The sequence below is a fragment of the Dendrobium catenatum genome, unplaced genomic scaffold (assembly GCF_001605985.2).
Source record: "Dendrobium catenatum unplaced genomic scaffold, ASM160598v2 fragScaff_scaffold_1684, whole genome shotgun sequence".
Taxonomy (NCBI): Eukaryota; Viridiplantae; Streptophyta; class Magnoliopsida; order Asparagales; family Orchidaceae; genus Dendrobium; species Dendrobium catenatum.
The window spans coordinates 803,909-823,419 of record NW_021320146.1 but is presented as its reverse complement, the minus strand read 5'-3'; the positions used below and the strand labels follow the sequence as shown (position 1 = coordinate 823,419).

At 33.8% G+C, this 19,511-nt stretch overlaps 1 protein-coding gene across 1 annotated transcript; it reads right to left on the bottom strand.

Moving 5' to 3' along the window:
- Window positions 1-1,589: 1,589 nt before the first annotated feature.
- On the bottom strand, window positions 1,590-17,745 carry LOC110103130 (transmembrane 9 superfamily member 8). Its single transcript, XM_020831711.2, has 7 exons — window positions 17,472-17,745; window positions 3,979-4,143; window positions 3,780-3,889; window positions 3,580-3,688; window positions 3,379-3,491; window positions 3,151-3,304; window positions 1,590-3,029 (listed from the first exon to the last, which is right to left on the bottom strand). The coding sequence occupies exons 1-7, from the start codon at window positions 17,586-17,588 to the stop codon at window positions 1,872-1,874; spliced, it is 1,926 nt and encodes a 641-aa protein (XP_020687370.1). The 5' UTR covers window positions 17,589-17,745; the 3' UTR covers window positions 1,590-1,871.
- Between the last annotated feature and the right edge of the window lie 1,766 nt (window positions 17,746-19,511).

Genomic DNA, 19,511 nt, shown 5'->3' with positions numbered 1-19,511 from the left:
ATGGCTTGAACATATAAAATGTTGGTCTTTCAATGACCTAATTAGGAGAGTAAATATATTATTTTTTATCCATATTAAAAAAAAAAGTAGATGTAAACCTTAAAAAAAATAGTTAAAACATATGAAAAATGATAATTTTTCCTTAAATTTAAATAAAAATTTAACTCTTAACATGACACTAAAAAAAATAAGTTTTATATAGCAAACCCCATGTAGTAAGATAACGATTTGATGTTATTATTGTTGTAGTAGCAGTAGAAAATTGCTCATAATCAATCTTTTGGAGTAAAAATGAAGAAAAAATTAAATTACCAAAACCACTCACCAAAAACTTCACACTACCGACGGCGGAACCAGCCCTAATTTTCAGGGGGGGCAAACTTATAAGACATATATGTTGGGGTCCAAGGGGGCAGTGTCTTCTGACGGGGTTCGACCTGTTGGGGGCAATTACCTAAAGACTATAGTATTTTAAAATTTTTAGGGGGGGCAATTGCATGAAAACCCTTTTAATAAAGACTAAAAAATGAATAAAAATGGGTAAATTACCTAGAAAACCAATATAAAAAAATTTAAAAAAAAAATTTGAGGGGGGGCAACTGCCCCCCTGGAACCTATTGGGTTCCGCCCATGATGTCTACCGTAGAAACTAAAATCCTTGATTTTGACCTTCATATGTGTGAGGAAAAAATCCCATCTTCATTTTTGGAAGTAGAAGGAAAGCTGTTAGTAATGCTAATTGGTTGTCTAACAAGTCAATGGAAGTCCACTTTTTATTGTTAGATTGATCGCACACACCCAACAATAATATTATAAATATATTATTCTCTTTTATCACTATAAACACAGCTTTAATATAGTATAAATATACTTCAGTATAATTTATTCAATGCTAGTTATGTAGAACTTAGATTTGTGTTTCCAAAGTGGGGCATTAATGTTTTGTAAGAATAATATCATATTACAGCTTTTTTTTTTAAATCCAAAGCATATAAGCCCAAATCAAATAAGCAAGAATCTTACATATAAATTTATAGCAAAGAAATCACTCTTAAAATCAGCCACACCAATAGTAACTCCCTAACTAAGGCTTTATTTGGGACGGTTTTTTTGCTGCTTCTTAAAATAGCTTTTTAGTACAAAATTTTTTATTTATGTATTAAAAAATTGTTTTAAGAAGCAATAAAAAAGCCGTACCAAATGAACCCTAAATATAAAGAATCTACTTCATTTGTTGCTGCTTTGCTTTTCAGACAATAACCACAATTTTTTATTTGACCACTACTTTTTCTAAAGCTTTTAAATAAAAAAAATTGTACTAAAAAGCTGCTTTGAACAATAACTTTAAAATTTTACTTTTTATACAATAGCTTTATAAAACAGTAAGAAAATGGTCTCAAACAAAGGCCCGAAAATAATAAGAAATCTATCTCAAACGAAACCTGTGGTTATTTTGGCACCATAAAAATAAAAAATAAAAAAAAATTCAGTACTCATACAACAAAGAGAATAACGAAATAACATGATCATTATGAAGGACTGACTCATAGACTAAGATTAAAAGAATATGTCTTAGAACCATAAGATGCTCAAAGATCTAAAAAAAAAAAACTTTTCTAATAGTTGATATTATAGTCATTCATCTTGATCACAAAGAAAAAAAAAAAAAAAAAAGAGCCCTAAGGAATGAATTATAGCAATCCATCCTAAAAATCAAAATGCTGAAAGAAAACTTACATTTTTAACTAAACATCCACTGAATTCAAAACTATAGCCATATTCCAGAAATCAAGAAGAGTTGGAAGAGAAATAAAAGATGTTGAAATGACCTTTGCTCTTACATTCCGACCGTTAGAGAAACGCCCAGGCAACTAGTCAATCTTAACGGATGAATAGATCAGCCTTGTAAACCAGAAGCAGGCATAGAAACCAATAGTTCCAGTTAACACAAAAAAGGCATAGGAAGCAATAAGCATGTAACCGAAGTATAGAATGCCAGAAACCATTTTGGTTATCTCCAACTTTGTAAAGAAGTAGAAAGCAGCATAGAGAAACAGGTAAAGTGCAGAAGAACCTGAAGTGAGGTAGGATCTCCACCACCACAAGTAATCTTCGCTGCAGAGTTGGAAGTAGCAGAGTACAATGGTGATCTCGGCACAGGTGACAATAAGGATGATGAAGACAAGGAACAGAAAACCGAATAAGTAGTAGAACTGCTGAAGCCAAATTGAGGTCAGAATGAAGAAGAGCTCAATAAATACTGCTCCAAATGGAAGAATTCCACCTATCAGTATCGAGAAGAGTGGATTCATGTACCAAGCCTGTTCAGGGATCTGCCTGGGAATCTTGTTGGTTTTCACGGGATCTTCAACCGCAGGCTTCTTAGATCCCACGTAGCCACCGATGAAGACGAGAGGCACAGAGATGCCAAACCATAAGAGTACAAGAGCAAACATGGTGGAGAAGGGTACAGCACCAGAGGATTTTTCACCCCATATAATGGCGTTCAGAACAAAGAATATAGCAAATACAACACCAGGGAACATAAATGCCGTCCGCAGGGAAATTTTCTTCCATTCTGAACCCTTGAACATCTTATACAACCGTGCAGAGGAATACCCGGCAAAGATACCCATGAAGACCCAGAGTAAAAGCATGGCGCTCATCAAGCCTCCTCTATTTGATGGTGAGAGGAAGCCAAGAACAGCAAAAATCATGGTTACGAGAAGCATGCCAAAGAACTGGACTCCTGTTCCAACATACACGCAGAGTAAGTCAGAGTTAGTTGGAGTCCTGAATACATCTCCATGTACAAGCTTCCATCCGGTTTCCTCTAGAGCTTCTTCTTGAGTTTCTAGCTGGTTGTACTTCGAAATATCCCGATAGAGGGTTCGTAGCATGATCATGGCTACCATGCCAGACAGGAAAAGGACAATCATCAGAGAATTGACAATGGAAAACCAGTGAATTTGGTCATCAGACATAAGAAGGTATGAATCCCACCGAGAAGCCCACTTGATTTCACTCTCCTAACAGATGAGAAGGTAGAAGTAGCGCATCAAAATCTTGACAGTGGATTACTAACTTCTTTGAAATCATCAGTACTTTAGAAATTATAGCTCAAAATTTCCAACGCCTGTGATAACTAACCTGAAATTCAACGTCATATGTGAATATAATCTCTTTGTTCTCCTCCACCTCTTGTGGATTGTCAGAGTTAGAAACTGTGCGCTTTGCATGAGGGTCACAAGTCATCAGGCGAGTTCTGTTACCATTCCAATTTCCTTCGTATACATGCTTAACGCTGCAACCAAAAAAAAAAATGTCAATTCCAAAAAAACTCTTGAGATAGAAAGGGTTTAAGGATGAGAATAAAACCTGAATGGTTTAACTTCGAAGGCTACTATCCTTGCAAAGTCAGTTTGCTCATCTTTGTGGTATTTTACAAGAAAAGACAAATGATTGTGGATAAAATACTTATCATCCTTGCTCTGCAAAAGGAAAAATTTATAAATAACTATTCCTGGGTTCACGACAATTACAGTACTTTAGTTTTTGTGGATGTCGCTATATAATTACCCCAGTATATTGGCCTTTGACTCCAACATGGAAGCCCTGCTGGTAAACAGTTGAAGAATCCTGATCCAGCCTTTTGATAGGTACAACCAGTGGAAGATTATCGAGGATCCTGCATTACACGGAAAACAAAAAATGATGGAAATGCTAGAGATGTCTTAATAAAAACTAAAATGTAAGAAGGCTGTGCATAATGTGCTTACATGTTGACCCTATACTCATCTTCTATCTTCTCCCTAAATTCCTTTGCTTGTTTCTCATTAGGAGTAAGCTTGCAGATAATATTGCACATCTGTGGCTCCCTCATGAAGAACTGGAGGCAAGAAAAATGGAAATATATGTTGCTTAGGTAACACTGCTTAGGGAGTGTGCTCAATAGAAATCAAAATCTATCAGACTTACCCCGTATGGGGAGTTTTCAATTCTATCTCCACGAAGAACTTCCCCGAGATTTTCAGCACTATCAACTATAACATTTGGCATGCAGTATGGAAGTGAATAATAGGAATATGGCAGTTGTGTTTTTGTGGATGACAGCTTGTTTACTTTCACTTGAAGAGGGTCTTTCTGCAGCCAAAAAATGCGAGACAGCGTTTGCGTTTATGAATCAATATAAAAACAAACGTACCAAAGCATACTGACAAGATAATGGTGGATAAATAACATAAATAAAAGATCAAAGGGATTAACCAAGACATTGCAAAGTGAAGACATTTTCTCCAAATATTACAACTTTAATGTTTAAACAGTCCAAACAACAAGAACGAAAGCCAAGGCTTATCAAAACATTGTAGAAGATAATCTCAAAATTGCTATAAGAATTTCGAGGTCCACCATCTTGGAACTATAATGCAACATAGTCCTCGTCATCTTCTACATAGGCTTCTTAAAAATCATTAGGTATTACAAGCCAGACAGCCAGAAACCAAAGTTCCAGCAGTAGCCCAGGAAATGTAAGTCAAACTAAACGCATAACATCTTGCATTTAAAAGACACTCTTTCGAGCATATAAATTAAAAACAAAAAAAAACAAAAAACTTCTCTTCAACACTAATTTTCATGAATTTGGCATAATGGAAAGCAGGACAAATTATGGATTACATACGTTGCAAGTTCACGAATTTTCCCACAAGGGGAGTTTTATTTATTCATTTTAGTTCAAAAAGTATACGATTACATATAATATATACAACAACATCCCACACTACGTGGGGTCGGCTACATGAATCATTTTTCTTCATTGTGACCTATTAAAGGTCAAATTCTAGTTTAAATCTAATAAAGAAAGATCATTCATAATATTTTCGAACCAAGTCTTTTTAGGTCTGCCTCTACCTTTCTTAACATAAGTCAAATCTAATACCTCTACTCTCCTAACCGGGTCATTGGAAGGCCGCCGTTTTATGTTACTAAACCATCTAAGGAGACTCTCTCTAATCTTATCTTCTACTGGAGCTACTACAACCTTTTCACGTATATGCACATTTCGTATCCTATCTCGAAGGGTAAAGCCACTCATCCACCTGAGCATCCTCATCTCTGCCACACTTAACTTAGTATTATGCTTCTCTTTTAATGGCCAACATTCAGCGCCATAAAGCATTGAAGGCCTCACTACCATCTAATAGAACTACATATAATATATAAAAAATAAAAATTAATAAGATGTTTTAACAGTCTGGTTGTTCAAGAAAAATCATAGAGATCATCTCATTTGTGCAATTTTCCTTTTCAGCATAAAATTAATATCTATCTATCAACAATGTGAAAGTTAACATGATACCTAGGCACGATAGAACTAATCTTGTATTGACAACATAACAAAATAAAAATATAAATGACGATGGAACTTGTATTACTAAAATTATGTACTTAAGATTGATTAGGGTTGTAGAAATACTATCCAACAAGATAATATCATGTGCTTTTATAAATTCAACTGTAGGCGAGAAAATACTCAAAGCTATGTGAATAAAAATGAGAATGTTAAAATGGACTTGTGAAAACCAGTGAGGATAGAATGAGAAATGATGTATTAACGGGGCCACAAAGTAAAATTTATTGAAAATAAGATAATAAAAGTAAATTGAAGGGGTTTGTAGTAATGCATGAAAAAGATGCACCAATAAGACAAGCAAATATGAATAAATGTGGAACAGACAAACATAGCATTGTATTAATTATGCTGAACCCATGAGCCCAAATTGGACTTATATTTAATTTTGATTATAATTATTAAAAAACATAGATGGAGACTATTTACCGTTAATCAAGTGTTTCACAGGCTAAAATCATGAATGAACTATAAGGGATCTTTGGGGTCTGTTTGGCAGCAGGATTTAGAATAAATCTAGCCTAACGGTCCCAATACAACAACAACATCAAGCCTTTATCCAAATGTGGGGTCGGCAACATGAATCCTTTTTTCTCTGTTGTGTCCTATTAAGAGTCAAATTCTCATTTAAATCTAATAAGAAAAAAACATTTCTAATACTTTCTAACCAAGTCTTTTTAGATTTACCTCTACCTTTTTTTAACACAAGTCAAATCTAATACATCTACTCTCCTGACCAAGTCATCAGAAGGTTGACATTTAAAGAAACCAAACAATCTAAGGCAACTCTCTCTAATCTTATCTGCCACTTGAACTACTACTGATGTGAGGCGTGTAGGAGTTGCTTGCGGAAATTAAGACAGTAATTAAATAAAGCATTACCACCAAAAAGTTATCACTAATAAAGTAAAGGATTAAAAATTCTAAGTAGTCAATTTGCTTAGGCAAAGATGTGCTTTGAAGTTAACCAAACAATTCAAACAAAATCCAATGATAAAAAGGGAATACTTAAATGCTCATAACAAAATCCTACGCTTAATAATGAGAAAATTCACCTCGAGCACCTTCTCACTTGTTCACTCTTGGCTTTAGCGGCGAAGAAAGAACCATACAAGGACGGAGAGCACCACTACGAAGGAGACGAAGGTCTTCGTTACCGGAGAGGTAGCAGCCGGTGGAGGTGGTGGTGGACGGCGGCCGATGATTGTCCAACGTCCTTCGGGTAGGAAATCTTCAACCATCCACGCCAATTGGTACCGGATTCGGTGGAGATAGCCGTTAACGGTTAAATCCCAACCCGGGTGGGGTCGAAGAACGGGGATCTTAACACGACAACCCTTCCTTCGGCGTCGTAAACAAACCTGCGGTCACGCTCGGGATCCGCCATTCATGGTGGGATTGAATAGGGAAGAAGAAATAGAGAGGTGGGAGAGCTTGCCGTGAGCTAGGGAGAGGGAGAGGTGGTGGAACCGTGGCCTTGGAGGAGGGAGGAGGGATGCCGTCGGTTTGGAGTGGGGAGGAGAAGGGGGCGAGTAGGCTATGGGTTGGGATTTGGAGGGAGATTTTGTTTTAAGAAAATCTGAATTTGAACTTCAGATTTTCTTTGATAGAGGGAGAGATTAATTGCAATTAGAATCTCCCTAAATTAGGCTAGAGAGATGGGCGGCTGCTAGGGGGGATTAATTGACTACTTAATGGAGGCTTAGGTGGCAAGTGGAGAGAGAAAAGGATGAGAGGGGGGGCGGCCACACATAGAGAGAGGGGGCGGCCAAGCAAGGAGGGAAAGGGAAAATTGTAATTAATTAGTGGGGCCAAGGAAATTAAATCAAATCTAATTTTAAATTTCAGATTTAATTTAATTTGGGAAAGTTTTCAAATGAGGGGAGGGAAGAGAGGGAATTGAATTTGAATTTCAAAATAGATTGGACCTAAATTAAATCTCTTTCCTATTTGTGGTGAGGTATTTTAGGAAAGAGTTAATGAGGGATTTGAATTTTGAAATTCAAAATTCAAACAAGGAGGGCCGACAGGATGGCTCACGGGGAGGAGGGGGCTGGGCAAGGTGGCGGTGGGCTGGCCTGAGCCAGCTGCTAGCACAACCGGCGGCAAGGGGAGGGAAGACCGACGGGTCTTGGGTGGATTGGTTGGGTCGGCTGGTAAGGGAGATGGGAAAGGGGAGGGGAAGAGGTAGGGTGTAGGAGGTGAGGTGGGGAAGAAGAAAACAAGAAAAAAAAATAAGATAAGACCAAGAGCTCACCTATGTGGGCTGTTGGGTACTCCGGTTTGAGCCTCTCCTAGGTCTCCTCTCTTTCTCTCAAGCTCTCAAGCAAAAAGAAGAAAAATTGAAAATCTGAAATTTTATTTATTAATCAAACATTAACCTCATACAAAGTAGAAGACCTCTCTATATAGGTCTCATCAAAAGAAAATAAAATGACTCAAATGCCCAAAGGGCTACAACAACGAATCAACATCCATAAGGGCAAAATAGTAAACTGAAAAATATGAAATTAAAAGATACATGGAAAAACATCAGAAATATAAGCTCCTAATCATAGCCGTCGATCTATGATTCCTTCGCCGGTAGACCTACCTAAAATGTCTATCGATGACCTCATCAACTACTCCAGCCATTTCACGTATATACTCATTCTGTGCTCTGTCTCTAAGTAACACTTACTTTTATGTTTCTCTTTTAATGGCCAACATTCTGCACAATATAGCATTGCAGCTCTCACCAGCACCTTATAGAATTTTCTCTAAAGCTTAACAGTCCCAATGAACAAAATAAATCTTGCATTTTTTCAAATCTCATTTTACCTCAATTTCTTTGTAAATCATGGATCTAATAAGTCCTATAGTTCAACGTGCGACATCTTGCCTTTGCCAATGAACTCCCATCCTAACTTCCTCACTTTTTTACATAGAGGGAAAGACAAGGGTTTTAACTATTAGAATTATTGCAATAAGTTTAAAATTAAAATTTTGTAAATTTAATTTTAAAAATTAATATTAGTTAACAAAAAGTTATTAAGTTATGCAAGATATTATTATTTGCTATTTAATTTTATTAAATATAAATTCATAATTAATTTTATAAATTCTTAATATATGATAAATTAAAATGTTATGTTATGCTAATTATAATTTAATTAGTATAATTAGAATCAATTAAAAATCATTAAAAGTATTAATATTCAATCAAATAAATTAGATATAGATACATTAATTTATAAAACAAATTAGCATTAATGATTACTACTAGTAAATTAAAAAGATATTAACGTTAATAAATTTTTATTTAATTTGACTAAATAAAAATTACTGTTTGAATAGTATAAGTACAGATTAATTAAATTACATTTACTAAGTAATGATTACAAAAACAATTGTTTAATATACAATGAATAATTGAGACATTATCTTATGCTAATTATAATTAATTAATCTCTAAGTACTATTGATATAGGATAAGTTAATATAACAAAATGTCACAACCGTTTAAATACTTAAATCTTGAAATAAGTAGCCAAATAATTTACATGTATTTAACAAGAATTAAAACTTATCATACTAAACAATTTTAAGAATTTCACCCCCACAAGGTTTACTAAATCAAGATTTATAGGATTTGCTAAATCTAGATTTAATCCTAATTGAGTTAAGTCCTATTTGGCAGCCAAATATCCCATGATGCACCAATACTTCGCCATTAAAGAGGATGCAGTGTCTAACAAGAGCAACACACATTTGAGACACATGTTAGACATGCCTATTGCATGTCCAATTAAAAAAAAAAATTAGACACGCGTATTCTAAATAAATAAGTTTAAATTTTGTAAATTTTTAGTAAATGCAGAATTTAATAAATAAATTAAACTAAAATGAGTACAAATTTAGCTGTTCTTAATGTTTTCCTTAAATTTATACTTTTTTCTAAGCATATCATGATTTATGAAAGTAAGAGAATTTTTTATTCATCTTTTTTGCATCCTTAAATATTATTATTATTATTATTTTCACCTTTATAATATTAGAATTTGTTGACTAATTTCATCTTTATTTAAAAGTTGCAATTACCATACATTTTATTTTTATTTTTAAGATATGTAAATCATAATACTATATCAAAAACATGTCTATGCCCTATATTTTAAAAAATTGGCATGTCCCATGACTGGGATCTATTGTATCCATGTCCTCGTGTATGTATCAGTATATCCTCACAAACTATCTCCTAGAGCTTACAACAATAACAACAACAACAACAACAAGCCCTTATCACAATATGTGGGGTCAGCTGGTTAATCTTTTTACTCTATTATGCCCTATTCAGAGTCCAATTCTCATTTAAATCGAATAAAAAAATCATTTTTAATACTTTCTAACCAATTCTTTTTATGTTTCACTCTACCTTAACATAGGTTGAATCTAGTATAACTACTCTCCTAATAGAGACATCAGAAGGCTGACATTTTATGTGACCAAACCATCTAAGGCAACTCTCACTAATCTTAACTACCATTAGAGCCATGTTACAATTCGGGAGACCGACCTTGTGTTTTGATGATTATAAACATTATTGGATAATTATCTACTTATTCCTGCATATTATTCTGGATATTTGTTTTGTGTGCATTCTGGATATTTGTTTTGTGCTATGCTAAGCTTTCATGTAACAGCATACACGACGAAAGACTAAAGATTCAAGCTCAAGACTATTCGTTGTGAGTGTATGAGTTAGACTATGTATTGAAGAGTCTGTAATTCTTCTTTCTCTTGAGTCAATATATGTAAAAAAGTGTATGTTAGCTTAACAATCATGCACACACACAAAGGGAGCAAAAAAAAAAATATTTTAATTTTTTTGTTACATCATACTGTATGATCGCAATCGTACTGTACAATCTCAATCGAGTTGTATGATCAGTTGAAATAGAAATTAATTAAAATGTTTAATTTAAATAAAAAACCAATTTGAATTATAATAAATTGTACAATATGACCACCACATCGTATTTTATACTATTCACATAGTACGAATATATTAATATTGTACGATCTTTAAAATTATTGTTTAATTAAGTCAGTTGATTAAGCAATCAAATTGTATTGCACGATCATAGATCATACTATACTACTCGCTTGAGGAGTTTCTGGATAAAGTTTTTTTCGTCCAATAGATCATAGGATCGTATTGTACGAATCACCTGAGGGCTCTATAGATGATATTTGATTCGTCCTGTGCAATCCGATCATGATTTGCACTGATTGTACTATACTACTGTTCCTTCGGACAGTACAATCAGTTAAGAAATTAAAATGACCGTCCTGAGCACTATTCATCATATAGTACTACAATTTGATATTTGAACTTATCATATTATATGCTCATATATCGTACTGTATGAAGAGTTATGACTAAATTGAAAATTAGAGTTTTTTAAAAGCCTACTATCTAAACATCTCTTAATTCATTTGAGAGAATTTTTTGGCTGTCTGAGGGTATGTGTCTTCTGTAAGCAAGGGTTTGAAAAGAGAGATTTGAGCAAGAGAGGGAGAAGTGAAGTTGTAAGAGGGAGAAGAGCCTTGTGAGTGTAAGGGTGTGTGAGTGTGTTTCTACATGGTTGCTCTAGCCAATGTTCACCATGTTTCTCCATGTGTCAAAATCTTTTTTGAGGGAAACTTCTTGAAGAAGCTCTTGGAATCAAAGGGCCACCGGCAACTCCGTGTCACTGGGGAAGGTGAAAGGGATTCGGCTACTCCGCCGCACCGGGAAAGGTGAAAGGGATTTGGTTCTCAGCCGCACCGAGGGTGGAAGTGATTTTTGTGATGGCTTCTCCACCTTAATGAGGGGGCTAAAGGAGAGACTAAATTGTTTAGTACAATACTCTGAGAGGATGACTCCAGGGAGTGGATGTAGGTCAAGTTGGCTGAACCACTATAAAATTTCGGTGTGTTTATTTCTGTACTTTATGCACTTCATGTTCTGCAATTTATTTACTTGCTAATTTACTTCTTGCAATTTGATTTTTGTTTGTGATTATTGTGATACAACTCATACAAGACTTGTAGTTGATTAAGTTTATTTCTTAGATGAAGAAGAAATTTAAATCAAATAATTAAAAAAACAAAAAACAAAAATATTTATTTTTCTACAAAAAATCCAAAAGGCAAAAAATTAGCTTTTGTTTTATTATTCGCTTCCACAATAAGAAAATGTGATTTTGACTTTAAGTTTGAAAATTTGGTTTTAATTTCAAAAAGATTTTTGAAAAAGTTTGTTATAACACCAATTCATCCCCCTCTTGGCGTGTCGTTCAATAATTCAAGTGGTTTCACAACCATCCTTTGAACTTTCAAGCTACTCTAACCTTTTAACGTATATATTTGTTTCGCATCCGATCTTTATTTGTAAGGCTACGCATCCATCTGAACATCCTCATATTTGCAACACTTAACTTAATTTTATACTTCTCTTTTAATGGCCAACATTCTGTACCAAAAAGCATTGTAGGTCTCACCATCATTTGATAAAATTTTCCCTTAAATCTAAGGGGTACTTTTCTATCACACAAAAGGCCCGATGCATTCCTCCACTTCAACCATCCATCTAGAATTTTACTAATAATATCCCCATCTATTTCACAAGCGCTTTAAACAATAGATCCAAGAAATCTAAAACATGCACTCTTTTTAATAACTTAATCACCTAATATGAATATCATAATCTCACAACTAAATCTATTACTAATAAATTTACCCTCCATGTATTTATTCTTAAATCTACTCAAGCGAAAACCTTTAGACTCTAAGGTTGGCCTCCATAATTCAAGTTTGTCATTGACTCTAAGGTTGGCCTCCATAATTCTTATGGACTCGAATTTAAGCATTATTAACTCATTTCTTTTCTAGAACTCCCCAAAGCACTTCTCTTGAAATTGTATCATATGCTTCCGCTAAATCAATAAATATCATGTGTAAATCCTCCTTACTCTCTCTATACTCATCCATAAAATCTCTCAACAAATGTATAGCTTCTATAGTAAACTTACCCAGCATGAAACTAAACTAATTTTAAGAAACATTAATATCACATCATAATCTAAGTTAAATTACTCTTTAACAAAATTTCATAAGTACGACACATTAAAAAATTAGTTTAGAACATGAAGATATGAAGAATCGAGCTCAAAATCTTCTTTTGGGTGTCTTAAATGTCTTATCATGTTTGAATGGGATTTAGATTGTAAAAAACTAATGGCTCAAGAAATTAATGAACACTAGCTAAACTACGTTTCTACTTAAATTTTATATAAATATATTTCAATCATTTAATTACTTTGTTTGTAAAACTATTTTACAATTTCTAAGGCCATGTTTGGTAAGGGTAAAGTGGTTAATTAAGATTATAATTAAGTTATTAAATTTTTATTATTTTTATTCAAATGATTAGACTTATGAGTATAAACTAATGGACTAACTACCCAAAAAGATAGTATTAAACAATAATAACATGCAAAAGATAATTAATTAAGGTTTAGGGTCATGTTAATCAGTAATAATAATAGGCAAACAATTTTATTATTAATTATGTTAACTAGGACTTATATAATCAATGCACACATAATTGAACAAACTAATCAATAATTAAGTATTTACTTAGGTAAATTATGAATTAATGGTTTTCATTCAGATTCATAAGGTTCTATTAGTATTTAATTAAGAAAATTAGTTCCGACATTATTAATTAGTCAATTAATTACTCCAACATACTAGTAATTATTTATTTATTATGGTTAACAAAATTAAAAAGTATTTTAAGAAAAATCATTAAATTTTAGTACTGCTTATATATATGCAAATTGGATATTACTTAAGGGTTGCAGAACTAAAATATTAATAAATTTTAGTTTGGCTAATTAAATTTATAGTATTTATAATTAATTAAAATATTAGAGTAATAAGTTATTAATTAATCAGCAATTATGATGGTAAAAAGTAATTAAGACTTAGAAAAGATTAAATTATGATAGCACTCGGATAATTTAAATATGAAATAGATTGACTTCATTATAATAATTATATCTATAATAATTATGTTTTCTATTTTGATTAACAAAAATACTTTCAACTTTTTCTGTGAAAAGAGAATAAATAGATCAACCAAACATGTTTTTTTTTTCCTTTAAGTGAAAGCAAAACAAAATAGAAATAAAATAAAATAAAACAGAAACAAAATGAATATAAAACAAATTCAAAAATGACCTAAATTTCTAATAATTTTCAATGGCAGCAATCCTAATGAGTCCCGAAGTTGTGAGCCTTCTATATGTCCACACATCTCTAAGCATAAAACGATTCTTATCAATTTATCATAAGAGTAACGATTCTTATCAATTTATCATAAGAGTCGTGTGCCCGTGTGCTTATACACGCATGACAACACATGGCTGTGACATGTGCAACATTGACAAGCTAGTTTATAACCACTAATTGACTTCTAGTCCTTTTAGGGATGCAAGTATGAGGAGATTTTCTTCATCTTCCAGCCCATGTGGCTATAAATAAAGGTTCAATTTCAGCTGCTAAAAATAATGAAAGAGCCTCATTTCTAAAATCATTATAAAGTCTTCAAGTGTTTATTTTAATCTATTCTTTGAGTCAAATATTCTCTCTTACTTTCTCTCAATCCTAGAGTGCTTCATTGCTCTAGCACAAGCATGCTTAACTTTGGAGTTTCTTATTGAAATTTCAACAATTACATCAAAAAACGTCTCAATATTTAAGAGTTTAGCTTCTTTTTACTTAAGGGGTTTCAAATCTCTCTCACTTAACTGACATCTTCGTCAGTATCATTATCCCAGAATCATCCACCAGGCATATAGGATACTAGAGATGGTCCCAACAAGTTCAAGTGGTGGCTCCCGCCATGCAACACTTGATCCCATATAGGTTTCAAGAGGTGGCCCCCATGGCATATAACTTTATCTTGTATGACACTTAATTCTCATCTTTCGGCTGATGTATTGCGCTGATAACATTTTGTAACAGTTCAAACTCTTAACTATCGATGTATTGTTCACTTTGGCTTTAGATGGTTTGGTCACATTAAACGGAGGCCTTCCGATGACCCGGTTAGGAAAGTTGAGGCATTAGATTTGACTTATGTTAAGAAAGGTAGAGGTAGACCTAAAAAGACTTGGTTATAAAATATTAGAAATGATCTTTTTTTATTAGATTTAAATGAGAATTTGACTTTTAATATGACACATTGGCGAAAAATGATTCATGTAGCCGACCCCGCGTAGTGGGACAAAGGCTTGTTTTTGTTGTTGTTGTTGGTGTAATTTCCCAAAGGTCATTGATTCATGATTGCTCTAGCACGAGCACACTTTGGAGTTTCTAATTGAAATTCCAACCATTACATCAAAAGGCACCTCAATATTTAAGAGTTTAGCTTCTTTTTACTTAAAAGGTTTCACAAATTATACCATTCATTTGTTTCATATTTTATGGTAAAATAGAAAAGAGAGAGAGACAGAGAGAGAGAGAGAGAAGCAACAAGTTATCAATATTCTTTCATGATTAAACCTAACTGTTTTTTCTTTTGCTCTTTAAATTTCACAATTCACTACAACTTCATATATTATTTCATGCAAAACTAACCCTCTACACTTTCCATAATTATGTTACCTTTACATATAAGATGATTTCTCCATATTTAGATTCTAATTTCATATTTTAAGTTCAAAAAGAAAAAGGAGTTGTCTCAATTTTAGATGAGACTTTTGTAATGGCAATAAAACAAAAGATATTATTACTATCTGAAGATATGACAGCAACCAGGGTTTTTGAAGCTCAAAAGCATATATTGTTACCAAGATCCTTTATCTTTGATGCTCAAAAGCATATATTGTTACCAAGATCCTTTATCTTTGATGATTCAATAAAAGGGTTACTTCTCACAAATAAGTGAAGCAACTTGAATTTTGTCTTGATGTTAAATTTTAATGTTCTTTTCATTAATCAACCCATAAAACCTACAGGAAATAATGCTAACCTTTGAAATTTGATTAACTTTAAATGATGGAGCACACGACCTAATGAATTCAACTGTTTAAATGTGTGCTGATAAATTATTTCATGTAATCAAGTGTTGATGGAAGTAAGTGAAAAATACATTGACCTGTGGCCTCTCAATTATTTATAATATTTTGAGGTTTCCTTTTACATAACGCTCAGAATTTTAAAGGGGTATCTGAAAACCAATGCATTATAGCACATGTACAACCTCAAAAAGATTCATGTAAACGTCTATTTACTGAAACCAAACTATGGGGTCAGTTGGAAAAATCAATGGCCAAGTAAGTTCTAGAATCAAATAAATTGATAGTCTGTAAATTGTTTTCTTTTCCCAGATAATGTGTACCAGGTTTAAACTCAAAAAGGCATCAACCAATAAAATAAATAAACTTGTCTTCCCTGGAGAAGAAATACAAAATATATACCAGTGACTGAGTTCACTTAATACATTTGATGATATTATGGTAATATTGGTGCCGTTACTTTGTTTTTCTTCCAATTAATTGCAAGGCAGCACTACTTTAATAGAGAGGGCGTATTTCAAAGCAATGTAATTGAATTTCTCCCCCAAGACCATTGTGGTTATCAGTAACGGAGCTTAGTGGGAGTTATAATAGCAAAAAGGATAAGCAAAAAAAAAAAAAAAAAGAGTAATATCTACTTACAGTAATTAAATGCATTCATCCTGTTCTAACCAATACCCAACACAGAATCTAAGATTTTGTTTGAGACAACATTTTGAGTGCTTTGTCATAGGAAAGTGATAAAAAATATAACAGTATCCATTTTTATGACCACATTTTCACTTCTTTTCGAAATTTTTTTCTTAGAAAAGCTGTTTTTGGGGGAAAAAATGTGGCTTTCTTTTAATATTAAAAATATAAAAGTATAAACTGCCACAAATGAAGTCTAAGAAGTGCTTGACTTCAAATGAAAGGTTATGGATTTCTCATAACCAAATTTCTATTGCTTTAAAGGTGTTGTATGGGTGATCATTTTATAAATAAGATTTAAGGAGGATTTATGTTAAATCCAACCAAATTCCTAACAATAGGCTTCTAAATTCCATCTAAAACAAATCTTAGGTTTAGCAGAATTTGATAAATCTCAGCCCATATAGGGGATTTATCAAATTCCACTTTGATTGCATTCAAGTGAATTACTCCATGTTCTCTACCTCCCTCACCTGTCCGCCCTTTCTTGCATCTCTTTGTCCCTTGCCTACCTAAACCTTTCACGCCAAATCTCCAACTCGATAAACTTTTCTCAACCACAATTCTTACTAGCTGGGATCCCCTACAAGCTCCAACAGTGGCTTGTAGTCAATCTTGGTAATATGGCGCATCACTTCCATTTTTTCTTCATGGTTGTTGACTCAGGAGCTATCTTGCTATTTCTTTTTTCCTGTGTGTGATCCATGGTTACCAGTAAGTTACAGTGGTCTGATAGTGGATTTTGTGAAAATCTAGTACCTTTAGTTACAGGAACCTATCATTTCTTAACAATGAAAGAATTCCCAGGATTTACACAATCAAGATTTACTAAACCCTACTTGAATAAAATTTACCAAATCTGAATTTGCTAAATCCTACTTGCAACTTATGCTAATCGTCTCCCTCTCCCCCAACCAGAACTCGCCCTTAGTTCTCCTCATCCTCACCCATGCATTATTCCCGAATCTTCAACCAGCGAAAAGCAAAAGATGTTACATGACCTTCACGGTACTGTACTGCAAAACAAGCCTACTTCTTCTCAATAGCAAAAATGAAGACCCAAAAAAGATTACATAGTGATCCAAAAAGAAAGAATCTTTAACCGACCAATAGCAAATCCAAACCTTGCCCTAGATTACGAAGAACGAATGTAATCACATAAGATACACTGATCAAGAAGTAAAGCATCTCGAGGATCAAATGGATCGAGTCAGGCAAGATAACATCAACAGAATCTAGAAGCTACTGATTCCCGTAACTACCTTTTGGAAATCCGCGGGCGCGACGCCGGGGAGGTAAAAGCCATTTCCCCTGAGAGCGTATAACGAAAACACCAACGCGATCCACGGTAGAATCGCCATAGATCGAGCGGCCTCCATCGCCGAAGAACCCACAGATGCGGGAAAAGTAATAGAGCCTCCGCAGAGGAAGATCTGGGACGAGCAAAACAAATGGAACGATACGATAGATCTGACCCAATCCCTACTTCTTCAAGTTTCCATTTTCTCTCATTTTATTTTTCATTGTTACGGTTCTCAAGCCAGCTAGCCGTCAAGACCTTCACATTTTTTTATTGCGATTGGTACCCATAAAATAAATTAATGAATTAAACTATCACAAGTTCACAACATTGTCGGCAGAAAAAATGCAATAAAAAAGATAAAATAAATTATATGTGAATATTGTGATGTAAAATAAAATTTTAAATTTATTTTATTTATATTAATATTGATATAATTTAGAATATTATATGTAAATTATTTTTAATATAAATGGGAAGATTTTAAAATTATAAATATATAAACTATCAAAATGCATAAAAAATATATAAAAGAAAAAAAAATTATAACCTATCACGAACAGTTTTTTCTTATAATTTGTTTGGTTATTGTTTTTTCAGCTTTTTAAAACTTTCTATTGTAAAAAGATTTTTATAATTAAAATAGCTAAATTATTTTCCACATAACAACTTCACAGTTAACTTTATAAAAACCTATAATAACCTCAAATAGACCCTTAAAGCTATCATAAAATTTTGTTAAAAATTATTTCCCATCACAAAAAGAAATTCTAAAAAGCAACGATAAAATAATAAAAAGGTTGTAGCATAGTACAATTATGATGTGATTTAAAAAGTAAAGCTATGAGAAAGCTGACTTAAACAAGAAAAAGTATCATGTGCGAACACCAGAACACGTCACGTCACTTTTTTGTCTGGTACCGCTGTGTACCGGATGACATGGCACATTCTGATTGGTCTTCGGACCATCCGGATATATACAAAATAATTTATCCTCCAACAAATCCTTAAAGTGGCTTTGAAGGTCATTCTGATGTATTTTATATCAAGATATTATGAATTACAATAATTTCAATATAAACCACATGATCCTGAAGTAGGGGTGCAAATGAGTCAAGACGAGCTCAAGTCAGGGGGGTGTTCGAGCCGAGCTCGATTGTCAATACCGAGCTCGAACTCAAGTCAAGCTCAAAAGTTGAGCTCGAGCTTGACTCGCCAGAGGAAAAAAAAGCTTGTCGAGCAACAATTCGAGCTAAGTCTGTTCGCCAAAGTCTGTCGCGTTCGTCGCCAGCTTCCCTCGTCGTCGCCAGTGTCGACGTCTGTCACCAGCTCCTCGTCTATGGTCAGCTTCCCTCGTCGTTGTTAGTGTCCGATTCCATCGCCAATTCCACTTCTGTCGCCAGTATCCACGTCCGCCACCAACGTCCGTGTCGGCATCAACAATTTCCAGGTCGCGATTTGCCGCCAGCTTCGACGTCGCCAAGCCCGCGAGTCGAGCAGTTTCCCGCGCTTGATTTCATGTTCCCATCCGTGATTTTATTTTCCCCACTGGCAATGCAAGCTGCTTGACAAGCTCGCGAGTCGAGCAATGCGCTATTCTAGCTCAACAAGCTATCGAGATCGAAATCGTGTTAGAAGTCCACGTTGATGTGATTTGATACCAAGATATATTTTCTGCAGGAAAATATGAATGCAGTCGCCCGTACTCTCTGATACGAATGGTGCAGATCTGGCTTCGACGACACTCAACGGTCGATAAAAGCTCTGATAGAAAAGTCTACGGAAGATAGCTGCCCATACATACTATAAGGCATCGAACGACGAACTGTATTCATTAGAAATTGAAAGTACAGATAAATGCTGGAATAATATATGTTATCTTGCGTGTTTAACACGCTGAGCCCCACATGGAAAGGAGACTCCTTGACAGTAAGTATCTTAGTTAGCAATTTAACTTACATTTTTTCTTATAAATATTTTTGAGTTTCCCAAAAAAAATATA